An 18093-nucleotide genomic window follows, 5' to 3' on the forward strand; every position below is an offset into this window, starting at 1 on the left:
TTCTTTTGAGTGAACAGTGAAGTTTTGATTTCTGGTTGTATAGCACCTGCTGCAGTGTAGTCATAGTCCTGGTCCCTTGCTAGAGCTTTTAAGCACTCTGATGACACTAATAAGAATCAATAATTATTTTTCTTTTCCTATGGGGGAAAAAAAGTACAGTTAATTTGCTGACCTAAAAATGTAGCCTGAATTACTTGTGTGCAACCCTGACCCTCACATGGAAAAAACTCCCAAGCACCAGTCCCCAGAGCTGATGATTATAATCTTATGGCAACTGGAGTTTTTGTTTTTTTGTTAGAAGTGTAAGGGCAGGATGAATTCTGCTATATGCATTACTACAGTTGATTCATGCTACATTTAAACTCTTGGAAAGACAATAGACCAATACATAAATTAGCACAAAGATTAGTGAGTTTTTACTATCTATGTTGTTTGTGTCACAATATGTTTAAATTGTGGCTTTGTGAAAGCAGAACCCTGAAGTTTGTGTGTCAGGCCATAATTTGTAAGGCCACAATTTGTTTATATATTAATGCCTATATTAAGGTACTAATGACTATAATGTTATGTTCTTATACAAGTGACCTATCTGCTCTGGATTCTACTATCTGATGGGCAGAAAATTCATTTTCTAAAAGGTCTTTTCAGTTTAATTATTAAAATCATCATCAAACTTTGAAATAATTGTGAAGGAGAAGATGTATAATACAGCTTTGTCTCATGATAGAGCTTCTTCCCTACAGATTTATCATCTTGTTTTGGCAGTCACTGGTGCGTACTTTCTCCTAAACTTCTTCAGAGGTTAATGGCAAGATGTACTATACTGAAATTTTAAATGTTTTACTAGGAAAAAAAGCACAAAAATCATCTATGCTTGAGATTATAATTCAAAGACAAAAGGAAAAATAAATTATCATGTAAAGGGCATAAGTCATTGGTGTTATGCCCTAGGGGAAAAAAGAAAGTTAATTATTAGAGACACTGTAAATAAAGTCACAACAGGAAAAATTGAGTAAATAAAAGAAAAAGTAAGTACACATTTCTCAGGAATAAAACAATACAGAAAACCAGAAAAGAACCAAAACCACTGATGAAGAGTAATGGATGGGTCCACGTTCTAAAGTTCTGTGGTCCTAATTCTTTAAAATGGATTAGGAGAAATCAGGATTATCTTCAGTGTCAGAAATTTAAAAGCACACCATTATATTTTTGAAGCTACAAACTACAAAAGCTCTGACTGAAGGAGACAAGAAACAAATTCAAAGTGAGTTTGCTGTGTTATCTGTAGGGATACCCTAGGTTTAGTGACGCTTGAGGATTTTCTATAAACTAACCTGTTTCAGTTTTGCTACACCGTCTATTACAATGTATTCTTACAAGAATACATCGTAAGTATTCTTGCAGCTAATACTAACAATTTACACTAATTTCTACTCCAGCTTCTACAAGAATATGAGTAACTTGAGAGGACTATAAAATAGAATTGATTTTTTAATATTCCAGTTCTGTTTAACAGAGCACCAAGTGTCATGACCATCTGTCACTGTTTAAATATGCAAAGCAGCAGTCATATGTAAGCCCTCAATGAAGTGTTAGAATAGAGGTTGATGCTTTTCAGTTGATGTGTTTTTAAGCCCTAGCTAGTGAAAGGTCAATGTGAGTAAATGCTTTCTAGAGATTAATTCAGAATCTGTCACCTTAAGGAAAAAAAAAAAAATAAATCATGAGCCACTGTTGAAAGTCATCATAATAATGTTTATCCTTACCTTTTCAAGGGAAGCAAATGGTAATTAAAAATCCTGCCACTTTTTTCTAGTATTTCTTCTTATTGAAAATTTTCTTCTTATCTGCAAGGAAAAACTTCATGTAGAAAAACCAGAGTCCACAAAGTTGTGCCTGTTGATGCCTGGCTGTTCAAATGAAGATGAAAATTCCTCAGTTCACTTTTAGTAGAAATTAACTTAAATATTTTAGTGGTAGTCTTTTTCTCCCCTTCAGTCTTAATTTTTCCACTTGAATATGATGTTTGCTGTATCGAGGTTATAAGATCTAACTGGAAAGAAAATGGGGCCTATTCTAGAGGTCCAATGCATTCTTTCTATGTGTGGTGTTTTTGAGTATTTTTGAAGCACCTTGATAACAGCAGGGATTAAAAAAGCCTTTGAAATGAACTGTGTAGTGTGGCACAGTAAATCATATTGAAGTATTAAAAATCAGTTACAGTGTTCAGAACACTTTGAAAGTTTAAACTTAGTTTCACTCTACAGCCATGTAATTGAAAGTACCCAGCAGTTATGGCTAGGGTGGTTAGAAATAGTTATTAGAATCAGCTGCCCAAACAGCCACACCCTCATGAAGGAATTGTCAGCTGGGACTCTAGGAGTTTGCCCACAGCTCCTCAGTATTCCTTCTTTCTGATTCTTGGTGACTTCTCTTTTGATGAGATGGTAGCTTCAAGAAGGTTTATGAAGCAGCAGAGTAGTTTCAGCAGTTAAGCGCATTCCTGGAGCACAAAATTCTGCGTTCGCTCTTGAACATGAAAAAAATGGAGTTTCCCACTTAACCTCAAGGGCTCCTCCTGCAGGTGTGCAGGATTGCAGGGGTTTGCTGGCTATTTGTACAACTCAGTAATGCTGTCTCACCCTTGGCTGCTCAGGATCACCCATTCTGTCCTTAGCTCAGAGGACTATCACCTGATCTTTTCTGTCACTTTGTTCTGTTATTATAATCTGGATCTTTTCAGAGGTTTTTGGTTGGTTTGTTTTATTTTAACAGCTTCTTTATTATTCCCTTCAATTGGCATTTTCTAGAACTGCCCTGTTTGGATCTTCCAAACTGGTGTGAAGATAGGGCTTCCATCTTGTTGAGTCAATCCTACTTGCAAGCATACAACAAAAAGGCACTCATCTCTCTTCAGCCATGTTGACAGTAGAGGAAAAATAAATCAATTTTTAATAAGGCATTCTGTAAGAAATTTCTATGTGGCATATGGCCTTGTGTGATTGAAATAAGTATAATGATGAAAGCTACAATTAGGTATTACATGTATGTGTGTACATGCAAAGCCTATACGTGGTTAATGTGCTGTTGATCTGATCATAAACAATTTAAGCTTCTGTGCCTGATTATTTGAATCTTGCCACTTGACACACTGATCATGTATAGTATGGACCTATGTTACTGGTCATTCCTAGGTTCCTACTACGCAGTGGCTCAAATAGGGGTACAATGGAAAACTTGAGCTTGGGGTTTGTTTCTATATACACTTGAGCTCTTTGGTCTTGATCAAGTCTCCCTCTGAGAAAGTTGCTCAGTGCTTTTACCTCAATTCTGCATTTGTACTTCGGCCTTAAACGTTAATGAATATGTTCCCTAAGCTGTTTTCAATAAACTGCTCAAATACTGTTGCAATGATTGTGTAAACTTCAATATAAATAGCATCCTTTTATTTCAATGCAGTTAATAATTTTTTTTCTCCATTGTTATCACAAGATGGATAATAATCACTCTCACAAAGTACAGTTAATGGTTGGATTTGTCATCTATTAAATCTCAGAAGTGGTTATACTGCCTATTTATTTTGACCCCTTTAAAATCCCTTATGTTGAAAAGTACATGTAGACATAAAGTACAATAGCATTCTTACCTTCATTTTGTAATGTAATCTCCTTTTAAAGAGACACTCAAAATTTCATGTTGGCACATTCATTAAATGCATTATGGATAACTTTGGCTCCCAAGAGTATGTTTGTGTCCTTGAATTTGCATTTAAATTGAGAACAGAAGTTGATGTTTCACATTTTTGCTTAATATTTGTAGGAATAGCTGCATGCAAAAACAAGTGTCACTGCCAGTCACTGCGAGATTCAAGACATGCATTTTAATGGAGAAGGGTGATTTTTGGATGCAGCACTAGCTGCTGCCCTGCTGGCATTAGTCCTAACTATTAGAGGGGGAGACTCAGACACAGAAAGGTACATCTAGAAAGTGCTAATAAGCTTGCTTAGGTTTATATTGTGCATAAGCAGCACTATTAACTATCTAGGAAGCCATTAATGTTCCTGCTTTAATTAGATTTAGAATTATAGAATTAGATTCTATAATTAGATTACAGAATTCTGAAGGATTTTTATTACACTGTTGCAGTGGAAGATAGAGGATTTGGAGTTAGCACAATATTTAGCTGTAAAACTGCTTTATTCAACCAGTGGGCTGCCATGTGAAAGATATGAATGCTTATTTCTCAATTTTGGAAACAGTGTGGATTTTTGTTATGTCTTTTCTTTTTTCTTTTTCCCACACTGGAATAACTTGGTTTACTTTTACTTCAGTGGAATCAATACGTAATTTCATCAATGTGAGAATCAAAATGAGCGATATAAGAGAGAGCCTACAGAAAACCTAACAAGTGATGTGCAGATGAAAGCCAGTGGCTAGTTGAATATTTAGCATTCCTGAGTTAATATTCCATGCAAACTAAGTAGAAACTGCTCAGTGGTTTCTACTGCATTATGTATCATATATATTCAGCAGATTTTTCCCTGTATGATTGCAAAAATCTTGGAAAAGCAATGCTTTGGAATACAAATATTTGAATATTGATAGCCTGTTAAGAAGCAGATGACTTTGGTCTTAGATGACTTCATGTACACTGACTGGCCCTGGTGCATTTTACCTTTCATCGCTTAGATTTTCAAGGTTCATGCTTAGTACAGTAATGCTGCAGTTCAGGAATTATTTATTTTGTTAACTATTGCTCATGGTAAAACTCTAAACAAAAGGAGAGAACAACTGATGATGGAGGTACATTCCAGAAATATGGGAAGAACTTGGAGGGAGCAGATTCAGACTGGTATGTCTCATTTCTTTCAAAGTAGGGAAGAAAAGTAAATAAATTAGTCAACAGCTCTGTAGTTTGCAGTGTGATTACTGACCATTTTTCGTTACCTTTTAGCAGGATTTCTCTTCCATATGCAGACATTTGAAATGCTTATTTCAGTAATCCACTAACTGAAGACAGTCTTAGGTGTGCAAGACTTATTTTAATGTGATTGTTCTTTCTCTGTCAGAGATCCTCACAATTGATTCAGCTGGAAGACTTGTGTGTTTTCTCCTTGCTGCTCTACTCATGCTAGTGTGTGTAACTGCTGCAGGAGCTGCGTCATCACAGACCAAGGTAAGAACTCTCACTGTTTTTAACTTTAGTATTTCTGTAATTCCTCTTTGAGTTTTGCTGCAAGCATTTCATTAGATAAGATTGTATGTAAGAGACTATCTTTTAGATATCACTGTAATAGAAACTCTCAAGTTTCTTTAGGCAACTGTAGACGTGTTTACATTAATGTTTTAGTTTAAATCAGTAGTTTGGTTCATGTTGCAGGGTGGTTGAGTAGTGCAGCCTTGATTCTCTCAGATGAAATTAAACTGGAAGATGGGCTCTAGTCAATCTAACACAGCCCAAACAGTAATGGGTGTGTAGGCCACAGGAATGGGGTAGGCCTAAGATGCAGTAACTGACTCCCTGAAATAGTGTTTCTTGGCTCAGCTGTTTTGCTCTGTAGTGTCTACCATTCTATCAGACCAGGCAGGCCTGGCCTTCTTCCTTCAATGTTTTTTACTTCCCCTAAATGAAAAGTAAATATTTAATCTCTTAAACACTTGCAAAATCAGTGAATCATTTAGAGTGTGGACCATTTTTAGTTAGAGCTTTCCTCTTTAGTAAACACCAGCTGGGATCATGTGAGCATTTTGGTGTTTAATTTTTCTTTGCTTAGCACATTTTCTCACGGCTTTCATAGTTTTGCAGAATGACTAACACATTAGGTCTGTAATGTAAGGCTGCTCCCTCACTGTAGATGACCTTAAGTTGTTCTAAGCTACTGAACACTCTTTCAGCTAAACTTACCTGGAGACAGGTTAAGTGCAGGTAAAGTGTCTAAGTTGGATCTATTTCATCATGGAGATGGGAATCTAAGCTTTAAATTCTAATTTCAGTTCATTAGTTTTGCTTTTCATACTTTTTTACAAAGTTATCTAATTTCTTCCTAGGAAAAAGTAAGAGGCACAGAGTCAGTCCCCCCTCTACTCCCCTGCCACTTTAGAATGCCATTCAAATTGTTCACATTGTTTGTAGAAATACTAGTTTTTAAGGGAGCATATGGGGTCTTTTTTGCTGAACAGATTCTTTTAGGCAATTTTTTGAGGTGCAGGTACAAACACATCTTGAAAGTACTGGCTGTATATCCAGAAGTGTGTTTTCATCATACTGTCCTTTCTTTTTCTGGCAGCATGAGGGCTGCCAGACTGATGTTACGGTAGCCATGTGGGAGAAAAGGAGAATTATTGCAAAAGGTCCTGTACATTCATGTACTGGTCAATAACCATGACAACTGGACCCTTCATTACAGAAGAAAATCCCCAAGAAATAGCACTTCTGGAGCTAAGGATTGGTTGTTGGGAGAAAAAGTCAGTGTACCTGTACCATGGGATCAAGGTTGGTGCTGGCTGTATAAAAATGCATCTAGCTCTTCTGGGTGCATCATATTGGATTTTTACTTTTTTTTTTTTTTTTTAATAGGGAAAAAAGTAGATAACTACCATGGATAATAAGAAACTAACAAGAGCTTCTGATGTTGAGAAGAGGGAACAAAAAACACTCCACTTCAAATTTTTAAGTCTTTTAACTGAATATCATCATCTATTATATAAGCAAAATACTAACAACAGCTCTAGTTTTGGGTCTCCATTTCACTTCTTCCATGATGATCTATGTAACAATTACATAATTGTTATGTAATAACAATTCCATCTCCTGGTAATATTAGAGTAGGAATCAGAATAAGGCATGAAACCCACAACCTGCACTCTTCACCTATTGCTTCTGTGTATGTGTATGTGGCATGAATCTTGGTTTAACATCAGCCACATCAATAGCTTATGCCTCAAATTCCCACAAGGTGCAACTCTCATATGCTTAACTTGTACAATACAGATATAGTAAATCTGGAGATGACTGAGATACTCTGTACACAGACTTCAGTGCATACAATTCAAAAGCGGAAGGACAGCAATGCTGAAGTAATGTGCATGTCTTGCACCACTTGGAAAAAATATCAGTTGAAGTTAATTTTAATAAAATACAAAAATATCTATCAGCAGAAGATCAACACATCTGCACTGGAAAAAAGGAGCATCTGGAGAAACAATCTTCAGTTAGGCAGGTTCCACTGTAACTGTATCCATTCATTACCATACAAACGCAGCTCGCTCTCGTAACATTCTGACACCAAACCGCTGCCATTCTCGCTGATATATCCACAGCTCCTGAGTTGTATCAAGACAGGCTAAAACAGCACCTCCCTTCCATGCAATTAAGCGGGGATCCATATCCTAAATTCAAAACACAGATTGTACACAATCAGTGGTCTAATTCTGCATAGTTCTCCAAAGTTGCATGTTAATTTTTCCAACAGAATTCACCTCTTAGGATCTTGGGAGTGGGATGAGAAAGAAGTTTTTCAAAATTACTCAGGAAAAATAGTGAGATAAAAATATGGAAAGAATAAAGATGTTTCAAGAAGTCAACTTTTTAATATGTCTTCTAAGCATGTCATGAACATCCCACATTCAGCAATGTAGGCTCTGAAATAAACTCAAGTTTTGATTTTACAAATTTGTCTGATTAATGCTAAGTGAAAATGGCTCTTTTAATGCCATACTTTATTAATAATAATAATAAAACATAATGCAATTTTTTGCTGAGCTTTCTTAACTTCAGAGGCCAGACTGTTTCTTTGAAAATATGGCTGTTAGTCAAAACTAGTGGTCAATACTAGTAACACTCTTGCTGCACCTCTAACATCCTGCCTATAAGTGGAGAGTGCTGTGTGCTAAAAGCTCTCCTAAATCTCTTCAGATGTTCAACTAATCTGTGGTTTTGAGAGAATAATAGAATGATAGAATAGTTAGGGTTGGAAAGGACCTTAACATCATCTAGTTCCAGCCCCCCTGCCATGGGCAGCAACACCACACACTAAACAATGTCACCAAAGACTCCATCCAACCTGGCCTTGAACACTGCCAGGGCTGAAAGAGTGTGTTTTTTTTAATCTTTCAAAGATTTCAACCAATCATCATTTATTAACCATTTAGTTTTCAGTAAACAGTATACCTTGGGTCTTGTGATGACTTCAACATTTTCAACAACTCTTCTGAAAGAAGGTGGCATTTTGTTTAGAATTCGGTGTTGAAGAAACTCTTGAGCTTTATGAAACATGAGGCCTCCTCCCACTACTAAGATAGAGCTGTACATCTTCTTTTTTGTATCATCAGATGCTGGAATGAATGGATATATAGAAATATAACTGGTTTTTAAAGTTAAAATGGCCTGTATTTGTATTATAAACAATTCAGTGCAAGTCAAAACAGACAGAAAACACTGTTTACTTTTAAAATTATTTTTCTGTTCCCTGGAGATTCAAAATATTTAGCTCAAGAAACCTCAAAAAAGATGCAAGTATAAGGAATAGTGTAGCTACTCTAGAAATGATAAAAACTTAGGGACATACATCTTAACTCAGTGAAATCTAGGAGTTACCATGAATCCACACTGACTAAGTATTTTACAGAATTGTACAAGTGGAATTCTTACCACAGCAGTCAATACTGTGAAGAATGGCTTTGTCAAGGCCTAAGGCTTTGCCTTCAAACTGAGAAATGGCTGTTTTCCTGGACATGTGTGCTGTTAAAGGTTCCTCTGAATCATTTCCAGACATCATACAATCACTCTGGGAAGATCCTAGTTCTACTTCTTGTGGGTACATCCTTTCTGAAATGTCTGAGGCTTGGCCTCTCAAGTCTCCTTCAAATGCAACAGGCTTTGACATAGATTTTCTATCAGCTGTAGCTTTTGAAGACTTAAAAAAAGAGAAAACAAGGTAAACTATGAAAGATGTAAAAATATCTTCAGCAGGTTAGAGAACAATACAAAGACTTAACTAAATGCCATCATATTTCCCTTCATAACAGAAATGTTAAGCACTGCATTATTACCTTGTATAATTTGCATTTTAATCTGCACTGTCAAAATAAGGTTTTATTTTGAACTCCATCAGATTATCAATGCCATAATATGAAGCCCTCAGACTCTGAAAATACACAGTTCTAATTAAAAACTTGTCTAGACATCCATAATTCCTTAACGTAAGTTTACTCTTTCAGGCTCTGATCCAGGTAACAAACTTTGGTTTCTAAGGTGAGCTAATGAGCTCTTATTTTGTTCCCCAATTAAATAATACTTCATGAAAACTAAAATGAGCATTCACACACCTGCTCCTGCTTACTTTGTGTGGCTACCAGATAATGTTCATCATGAGGATCCTCAGGGTCACCTTGTGACCTGTGTTGCAAAGTTGTCATTTTTTGTCCAACAATTCCAAAAGTTGCTGGATAAAACAGAGCCATTGGAGCCTGAAGAATGAGAGATTTTGCATATGTTTACTCCACAGTTTTATCTTTTTTTGGCATTTACTATTAAAAAAAAAAAAAACCCCACCACAAAACCACCCAAAAAACAAAAAACCAAAACCTTGTTCTATTTTCCCCACAGTTCAAAATTAAGTATACATTTTTCCAAAGAGCTTTGTAAAATGCTTAAGTGTCTTCAGCTTTGTGTAATTAAAACCAAAACAAACCCACAAACCAAAAAATACACTTGTACATGTACACAATGCCAGCTTCTGGCATTGTACAGTAAATAAGTACTCAAATGCGGTTTGTTACCAAATTAGAATATTCAATGGCAAGCTGAAAAACTTGCAAAATTAGAGTTCTTTGCACTTGAAAGATAAATATCATATTTAGTTGAAGCTACAACCATTCTAGCTAAAGCTTGTAAGGAAGTCATGTGCACCAACTGAGCTGCATTAGGTGCCTTCATGCATATAATAAATTAATTTTAAAACTATCAACAAGTTAACACATTAAGAACAATGCATAAATCATGTCAACTTAGTAGCACTGGTCCCAAATGCTGAATATAATTCTTGTAATTAAAAAATACTGAAAAGATCACCTGTAATTTTTCATCCCCTAAACGGAACTGGTACAGTAAAGCTGGAGAATCTGGATGCCGAATTTGGAACTCATGATCTTGCAATCCAGAAATATCCTAAGGTCAAAAACAATGTAGACAAAAATTTTATTTTTGTGTCTTTTAGATACACATGATCCACTTAAACTGCAGGAACAACAAAGAGTAACAAAACTATTCAGATTATGAATGTAATTTGCCTATTCTTGCATTGTTTAAGTATTTTCCCTTTAGCATGATCTGCCAAAACAACTTTCTACATGCCTAAGCCTCTAAAATGAGAAGAGAAAAAAGGAGAGGCCTGCTGGCCAAGTAACTGAAGTTGAGTAACAGTGAATATGCAGCTACTTCTTTCAGTAATAAGGACAAAGAAACAACCTTTCTAAGAGCTGGGATTCCTTTTAACTAGAAGAAAAATAAAAGAACTTTCAAATACCTCAAGTTTAAAGCTTTTCAGACTCTTGTCAGTGTTCTACCGAGTAAAATATTACTATTTATTCTATTTATAAGCAATTATAGGCTCACCAAAACCAGCATTCTGTAAAAGAAAAAAAAATTACTTGGAGAATACATTACTTTCCCCTTCTCACTTGGTCTAGATGACAAAATGTCTCCTTTAGGTGCTGAAGCAGCAGGCAATCCAACTTATTAGTTAACTGGCAGTCTCTATATGGGAATCCTGCTCGTTGCATAAGCCAATAAAAACACCTTGAGACATCAGATCCTCCATATGCAAGGCACAGCCTAAAACACAGGAAAAAACAAGAGTATTTTATTTATTTGCTGAAATACTGGTCTTCTACAGTTGGATGCATAGAAATACCAGGAACATTTTAGACATGCTGTGATCATGACTTCCATATAGTTTGCAAAGCACTGTATCAATTCTGCCCAGAGCAGAGTATCAATTCTGCCCATTTTCTTCTTTTAAAGATGTCAGAATTCTTTAAGGTTCATATCATAATATAATGACCTTCTTAGATGACTAACAGTAAAAAACCCCTGTTATTTATAGAAAAAAAATCCCATTTTTAAAGTAAAATCTTTGGTAAGCAACAAAGTACATGCTTATATTTATTCTGCATATTAAAAGATACCTGGTGTTGCGATGAGAAACACCATCTTCGACACAGCAAACACTTGTCTTCTGATCTCCCACATCTACAATGCACGCGCTGCTTAAACCACTTCCAAAGGTAGCACAGACAGATTCCTGGTGTACAACAATTCCTAGCAGTGCAAGAAAAAGGTGTATCTAATTTATGCAAAGTGCCAGAGCCATGTTGCTGATATTTAAAGGACACCTGAATGTCTTTTAAAATCTACATAATAGCCTGATTCTACACAGAGAATCTGTATATTTAGTGAAGACCAGGGAGGGCTTAGAAATTTTTTTGTTGGGTATGTCCTTAAGAGGCTTGGGAAAAGCTATGAGAAGGGAGGATGTCTGTATTCAAATGTTCTTATTTTTTGTAAGATTAAAGATACTGCTGCCAGACTTTACTTGGTTCTTCTTGTTTTCCTAGTTTTAATCAAGTATTATTTGATTAAAATGATTGTAATTTGATTATCAAATTAAATTATCAAATTATAATAATTTGATTATTATCACCTGTAGCATTTTATATATGCCCTTTAAGTAATTATAAAATAAGGTCTAATTTCACCCTCTGCTTTCCTTTAAACCCCCATTAGACCTGTAAAAGAGTACCATTAAAAGAGACACCAGTTATGGGAAAAGCAAAATTTGGAAGGTGCTAGTCTCAGCCAAACTGGGAGTGATGTGCAAAAATGTGACTTAATGGGAAAAAAACCTTAATCTTTACAGTATGAATCATCAAGTGTTTGCTTATGTATTGTTTTACCTGAGAAGCCCATCTTCATTAGGATCATATTTACCAGTTCTTTCACGTGTTGTTTATTATAGATGTCCGGAATCAGTAAAATGCACCTGTAGTACTAAAGATAAGTAAATTAAAGCCAGCTCTCAAATTAAGTTGCTCTTTACATTCTTGAATACCTAATTCTAACGAAGAAAGCGTAATACACAAGTTATTAAAAGAAGTGAAATTACGGAAAGGGAGAAGATTTTTATTACTTTAAAAAATGAGTTCAAAGGAAGTACCAAGTTAAGCGTTTATAGGCCACTAAAATGTTTAGAAGCACATCAGATATGAGAAAATATCTACTTGGCAAAGACAATAAATTATGCAAGTACTAGGCAACCATTCCTTGGTTGCATTCTTTACATTCAACGCAAAGGAAAAAAAGAACCAAACCAAACAGACTAAGACTGAAACCTCCTTGCTAGAAGTTCTATTAACAATTCTTATCTTAAAAGACATGGATGAAATTCCAAATTAAGTCTTAGGAACCATGCTCATCAGCAGAAATAATTTATTTCTTAAGAAAACCATCAGTAAGAGGCTACAAATTACAGCAGGTTGCTTCTCTGTTACAATAAAATTTGCAGAACTGGATATATGTATGTGTTCACAGCTCACCTTTAGGTCTTTCAATGGTATTTCCAGATATTTTTGTATTGCATGTGACCATATAACTTCAAGGTCTGCTAATACTGCAGTGAGGGAGCCACCAGGTCCAGGATGGAGATTCAACTGCCCTCTTCTAATAGGCCAATGTATATTGTATGAATCTAGTGGATTAACATACAGTGCCTGAAAGTAAGAGATGATATTCCACACATTGCTGTTCCCCACAGATTAGTATTAAATACTACACAAATATTTCAGAAGCACATACAAGACATACAGTAGCAAGATGAAACAGCAATACAGTGGATTTATTTTTAACAGGGCCTGATTATGAGGCTGTAAATAAAAAAAAAGACATTAAATACGTGGTTTAAATCATTTCAATGTTCATATCCATGGACATTTACTGAGCATAATGGTATATTTTTCCATTATCTTAAATTAGTAATTAAAATAATTTAAAGACTTTTTTAAGCTCATGAATACCTAATTACTCAGTAGTGATTTAGGCTGAGAAAGTTGGGGCTGTTCAGCCTGGAGAAGAAAAGGCTGTCTGGAGACCTCATAGCAGCCTTCCAGTACCTGAAGGGGGCCTATAGGGATGCTGCAGAGGGACTCTTCGTCAGGGACTGTAGTGACAGGACAATGGGTAACGGATTAAAACTTAAACAGGGGAAGTTTAGATTGGATATAAGGTAGAAATTCTTTCCTGTTAGGGTGGTGAGGCACTGGAATCGGTTGCCCAGGGAGGTTGTGCGTGCTCCATCCCTGGCAGTGTTCAAGACCAGGCTGGATGAAGCCTTGGGTGGGATGGTTTAGTGTAAGGTGTCCCTGCCCATGGCAGGGGGGTTGGAACTAGATGATTTTGAGGTCCTTTCCAACCCTAACTATTCTGTGATTCTATGATTTCACGTACTGATTTTTTAATCAGTTTCTTGTGTTTTCTCTGAATTGTACCAAATGGGCAAAGTTCTAGCCTAGTCCCTGCAGAAACACTGATTTATAGCAGTAAAGGATACAGGACACAACTTAGGCAAATGGGGGAAAATTGTCTCATCTTGCTAATGTTAATAAATACACTGTCAGACCAGAGTTAAGTTTCCCCTGTATTGCTTGACTGAATTTTTGTGTCTTTCAATGTGGGAATCGCCGGGAGACGAGCTCATCCGATGATGACCGACAAGTCTCATTTATTGCTAAGCAGATGGATACTTATATACCTTGCTTGCATGTTTATAGTTTGGTTACAGAGAGCTCATTGGCTTACAGCTTTTACATGTTACAAGATCATTGGTTTGTAGCTTCTACATTTTTGCAGCTACACCGTGCACCCCCCCACCATCCTCCTTCTCCTGCACTTATCACTTAGTGTCCTTGGCTGTGATTGGTCATAGTATGTTGCTGTTTGCCGGTGTCCTTCATTTCCTCATTATCTGGCGTGAGAGGTTTGCATCATGTTCTACACAGATGTCTTGTTTCAGCTGGTTGATGGGAGCGTGACCTTTGACCTTTTTTCGACAAGCTAATCCTCCACATTTCAACACATGCTAACAGAGCAAACTACTACTGATTACACAGCTGCATTAAAATATAATACGGAGCCTCATTTCAGCAGGAAAATGAATCTTACCTCTTCTCCTACCAAAAATTCAGGATGGCTTGATGTGTTTGTCCATTTAGCCCCAGAACTGTGATCTAAAATAGCTGGCCGCATCTGTCTATTGTATGACCTGGCCTGAAATGTCATCAAAGCAAGTTCTGTTGACAAGTATTTTACCAATCACTTTTTATGCATGAAAGGACAAAGAAACATCCCTCCCAAGCCCAGCCCTTGAAGAACCATTTTAGATCTTCATTTTCTCAGATCTTCAGGGTTCAGATCTTCACACAACAGCACTATCTGTATTTGCTGTATAAAGGGTATCTATACTTGTCCACTAAGACACAGCACCACACCAAATGGCTTTACGAATGAACAATTTAACAAAATGTTAAGAATAAGTTACCTGATCAGGTGACACTGGTATGCGCCTCGCGCCGTTTGACATCTTTTTGGACCATATTGCTTGGTCCACCATTTTAAGGCCATTTTGTCTCTGCTCAGTACTTTCAGGTTTCTACACAAAACCCACAAATATGCAGTGTAAGTACTTGCTTTCCAACTACATGTCAGTACACTGGTAATACTGAAGCTCTTATTAAACAATTAAATCATTACTGTCGTCAATAGACAGTAGAAAATACAGAGGTTATACAATGTAAAAAACCCCATGTTTATTTTAAAGAAACTCTTTCAAACTAGAGTTCCCAACAGCTATTTTTCTAAGTCACTTTGAATCTTTTAACTGATTTTAATGGCTGCTGAACTTTATCTCCAGAATATTGCACTCAGGACACTATCTATTTAAGTACAGAAATATTAAGTAAAACAAAAAAATGTTTAAATAGATTCCAATTATTTGAAGATGAGATGTAATATTAGAGACATTAATTTGATTATTTCTTTTTACAAATTCAAATTATGAGCAAGATCACCACATTTATTTTCTGAGCAGGTTGGACTAAGATGACTTGCTGTGTTATCCCAGTTATGAACCTACTTGTCACCAGCACATTCAAAAACAGAGATGTCCAATTCTAGCTCTACAGTTAGCATTCTATAAACAAAAATACTGTGATATGAGAACATGGAGCACAGAAATCAATGTGTACTCAACCTATCAATTTATTAGATTTAGTTCACTGTGAACAAACTGTGCAAGTCTATGGAAGGTGTCCCTGCTCATGGCAGCGGTTTGAAATTAGACTATCTTTAAGGTCTTTTCCAATATAAACCATTCTACGATTCAGTGGCTTCAGTAAAGTGGCATCTACTGCATATTGAAAGCGGGGAAAAAAATTGTCTTGAGACAAACTCGTCTTTTCTGGAAGTACAAAATGCACAAGGGGAATACACACATTGCACAACAGAAGATGCAACGGAAATAGGGCATTAAAATATACGTTTTATGCAAACTCTGTGGATGCTGTCACCGGTGTGTGGCCGCTTACATTGAGCCCGTCCCTAAGGAGCCAGCTGTCCCGGTAGGTCGCCTGCCCCTGCTGCTTGTGCCGCCGCGCGATAACATGGGGAATGCCCACGGGCAGCGTGTCCGTAGCCCTCCCGAGCCGCAGGGTGGCCGAGCCGGGGTGTATCACCACGATGAAGTTACTCTGTATTTGCTGGAATCACAACAACGAGAGCGGGAGTGAGCCGGTGCCTGCACCGCCCCGCACCCAGACCTTTAAAAGGCCGAGCCCAGACCGAGCTGGGCCCGCCCCAGTGCACCCATCCGGCCTGCCGGAAGGGAACACCACCCCGAAGAGCCGCCCCTCGGCAGCCAGGCCTCACCTCCTGCAGGGACTCGGGCACGGCGGCGGGGACGATGGGCCGCTTAACGCCGCGTTGCTCGCGCTCCCTGTCCCGCTCCTTGTCCTTCCCGTTCTCCGCCTCGCCCTTCTCCGCCTGGGTCATGCTCGCCGCCGGGCGGAAGCCGCTTCTCCGAGCGGCGAGCGGCGGTAGCGGTCGGGCGTCAGCGTGGCCCCGCCCCTCAGGCAGGGAGCGCGGGGTGGTGCGGAGGGATCCTCGGCGGTGGTGGCTCTGCGCAGTCTCGGTTCGCAGCGGGGCGGGCCGCGGCGGCGCTGGGTTTTTCCTCGAGCTCTGCTGTGAGGGCACGGCGGTAGGAAGCGGAGAAGCGAGGGGTGCCGCTGCAGGAGCTCGGAGCAGGCAGCAGGCAGCAGGCAGCAGGCAGCAGGCAGCAGGCAGCAGGCAGCAGGCAGCAGGCAGCAGCCAAAGCTGTCAGCTGGGCCCCTCCTGTGGGGAGGGCTCGGTCCGCCAGCTACCTGAAAAATACGGTGTCAATAAAACCGCCTTAGTACAGCGATAGATGTGATACATGTATGAGGAACTAACGGTGACTGCCTGTGCACAAGCGATCTGTGTGTGAGAAGTTCCTCCATGAAGATGCGGCGTCTGGGTGGCATTGAGGAAGATGTGTCTGTTGGACTGAAGGCAGTTTAAAAGATAGTGACTTTGTGCTGGCTACCTGTAAAAGCAGCAGGAGGCAGCGGTGGGGTGACTTCACCGAAGCCAGCTAATTAGCAGATGTGTATGCCAACCAAGAGGCATTGCTGGGTGTTACTAAAGAGATTATTAGAGAAGTGTAACTAGACAAATTGCAGTGGCACCTTTGTAGAAGATAATTTGGATTCTTGGTAGCCAGTCTTTTTTTAAATAGATGCAGCTCTCTCTGGCTAAACAGAAAACCCATCCAAAGCCCCAAGACCAGCAGTAAAAACTCCCATCCTGAAATGGAGCAAATTACTTAAAAGGTAATTACTGTTTAAAAAGAAACTCTTCTGTGTTAGCACTTGGTATTTGAGTTTACTGGTACTTAAGTTTTTCTTCATGTAATGAAAGCAAAGCCTTATTTAATTGAGAAAAGTCCTGTGCAGCAAATGGGCTTTTATGGTGGGGTGTTTATAATGGAGAAGGAAGCTGCTTCAAGAGGTGCTTATGAACCATGTATGCTGTAAAACCCATTATGGCCCTTAAGGAAGTGAGGCTGTGGAATGCATGGATTGTAAAAGTAATTTGTGAGCTGCATTTTAGGCTATCATTAATACCATAAAAATACAGAATGTTAGTACTGACAAAAAATAGAGCTAATACAAAGCCTATTGGGAAGCATTTCTTTGACTCTTGAGGGACCTTCTGTAGCACTTATGTGTTCTTCCTCGTTTGAAAAGGGTTTTCTGTACTTCAGGCAGATTTTTCTAGGAATGATGTGACAAGCCAAATTATTTATTACTTTGCAGCTACAATAAAATACTCAGAAACTACACAAAGACTTCAGACAGTAAACACGTATTTACTGAAACTGTGGTTCAGTTACACTGGATCCTTGAAGGAGTTCCCAGTGCAACTTCATTAATCTGTATCACAGAACAGTTTCCAGTTAGACATACACATTCACAACATTCAAGCTCATTTGGTCCACTGCTAAACTCTTCTTCCCTTTCATCTTGCAAATGTGCACGCTTCTGCTTGCCTCTTCAGCAGGTGTTTACCTAAAAGACAAAATAATTACAGTACCTTTAAAGGCCTTTATTTGTGAGATAAAACTATGTAAGTAATATTTTTTAAAATAAAATCATTCTTAATTTAGCTAAATGAGACATGCTAAAGGCTTGCAAACTTCTATTCCTGAGCAGGTTACACAGTGCTGGTATTACCTAAAAACTCTTCTGGCAGCCTTTGCTGGCCTTCTGTCTTGTCAGAAAGAAAAAACCCCAAACATCAAAATGAAAAAAAAAAAAAAAAAAAAAGAAAAGAAATCGTGGAAAGCACTTTATCCTTCTTCTAGGGAATTGAAGTCCTGGTGCATGTGCTTTTGGAATATGATGTAAATCCCTACAGGATTATATGTGATGTATTATATATGATTTAAATCCCTACAGGATTTACAG

The 18093-nt window shown here is 37.9% G+C and overlaps 1 protein-coding gene and 2 long non-coding RNA genes across 3 annotated transcripts in view; 2 read left to right on the top strand and 1 right to left on the bottom strand.

Moving 5' to 3' along the window:
• The window catches only part of LOC136018169 (uncharacterized), a 49557-nt gene that overhangs the window by 687 nt on the left and 30777 nt on the right, over positions 1-18093 (top strand). Inside the window, exon 2 of the long non-coding RNA XR_010614277.1 lies at positions 5070-5176. This is a non-coding gene — a long non-coding RNA (uncharacterized LOC136018169). The remainder of the gene's footprint in view (positions 1-5069; positions 5177-18093) is intronic.
• Positions 6236-11586, top strand: LOC136018170 (uncharacterized). The gene is made up of 2 exons (XR_010614280.1): positions 6236-6493; positions 6578-11586. It is a non-coding gene; the product is annotated as an uncharacterized LOC136018170 (long non-coding RNA).
• Positions 6662-16137, bottom strand: ACTR8 (actin related protein 8). Its single transcript, XM_065687161.1, has 13 exons — positions 15977-16137; positions 15637-15807; positions 14592-14702; positions 14216-14320; positions 12595-12768; positions 11956-12049; positions 11188-11320; positions 10681-10834; positions 10073-10168; positions 9328-9468; positions 8651-8915; positions 8171-8334; positions 6662-7389 (listed from the first exon to the last, which is right to left on the bottom strand). The coding sequence occupies exons 1-13, from the start codon at positions 16097-16099 to the stop codon at positions 7246-7248; spliced, it is 1875 nt and encodes a 624-aa protein (XP_065543233.1). The 5' UTR covers positions 16100-16137; the 3' UTR covers positions 6662-7245.

Source organism: Lathamus discolor, chromosome 7, assembly GCF_037157495.1.
Source record: "Lathamus discolor isolate bLatDis1 chromosome 7, bLatDis1.hap1, whole genome shotgun sequence".
NCBI classification, from domain to species: domain Eukaryota; kingdom Metazoa; phylum Chordata; class Aves; order Psittaciformes; family Psittacidae; genus Lathamus; species Lathamus discolor.

Bases quoted from the DNA above. Each gene is read 5' to 3' on its own strand.
- ACTR8 (XM_065687161.1), bottom strand. From the start codon at position 16,099: ATGACCCAGGCGGAGAAGGGCGAGGCGGAGAACGGGAAGGACAAGGAG. The intron at 14,703-15,636 runs GTAAGCGGCCAC...GGTTTTGTGTAG, and splicing joins TCCTTAGGGACGGGCTCAAT to AAACCTGAAAGTACTGAGCA. The intron at 10,169-10,680 runs GTGAGAAGGGGA...TTTTGACCTTAG, and splicing joins CATTTTGTCATCTAGACCAA to GATATTTCTGGATTGCAAGA.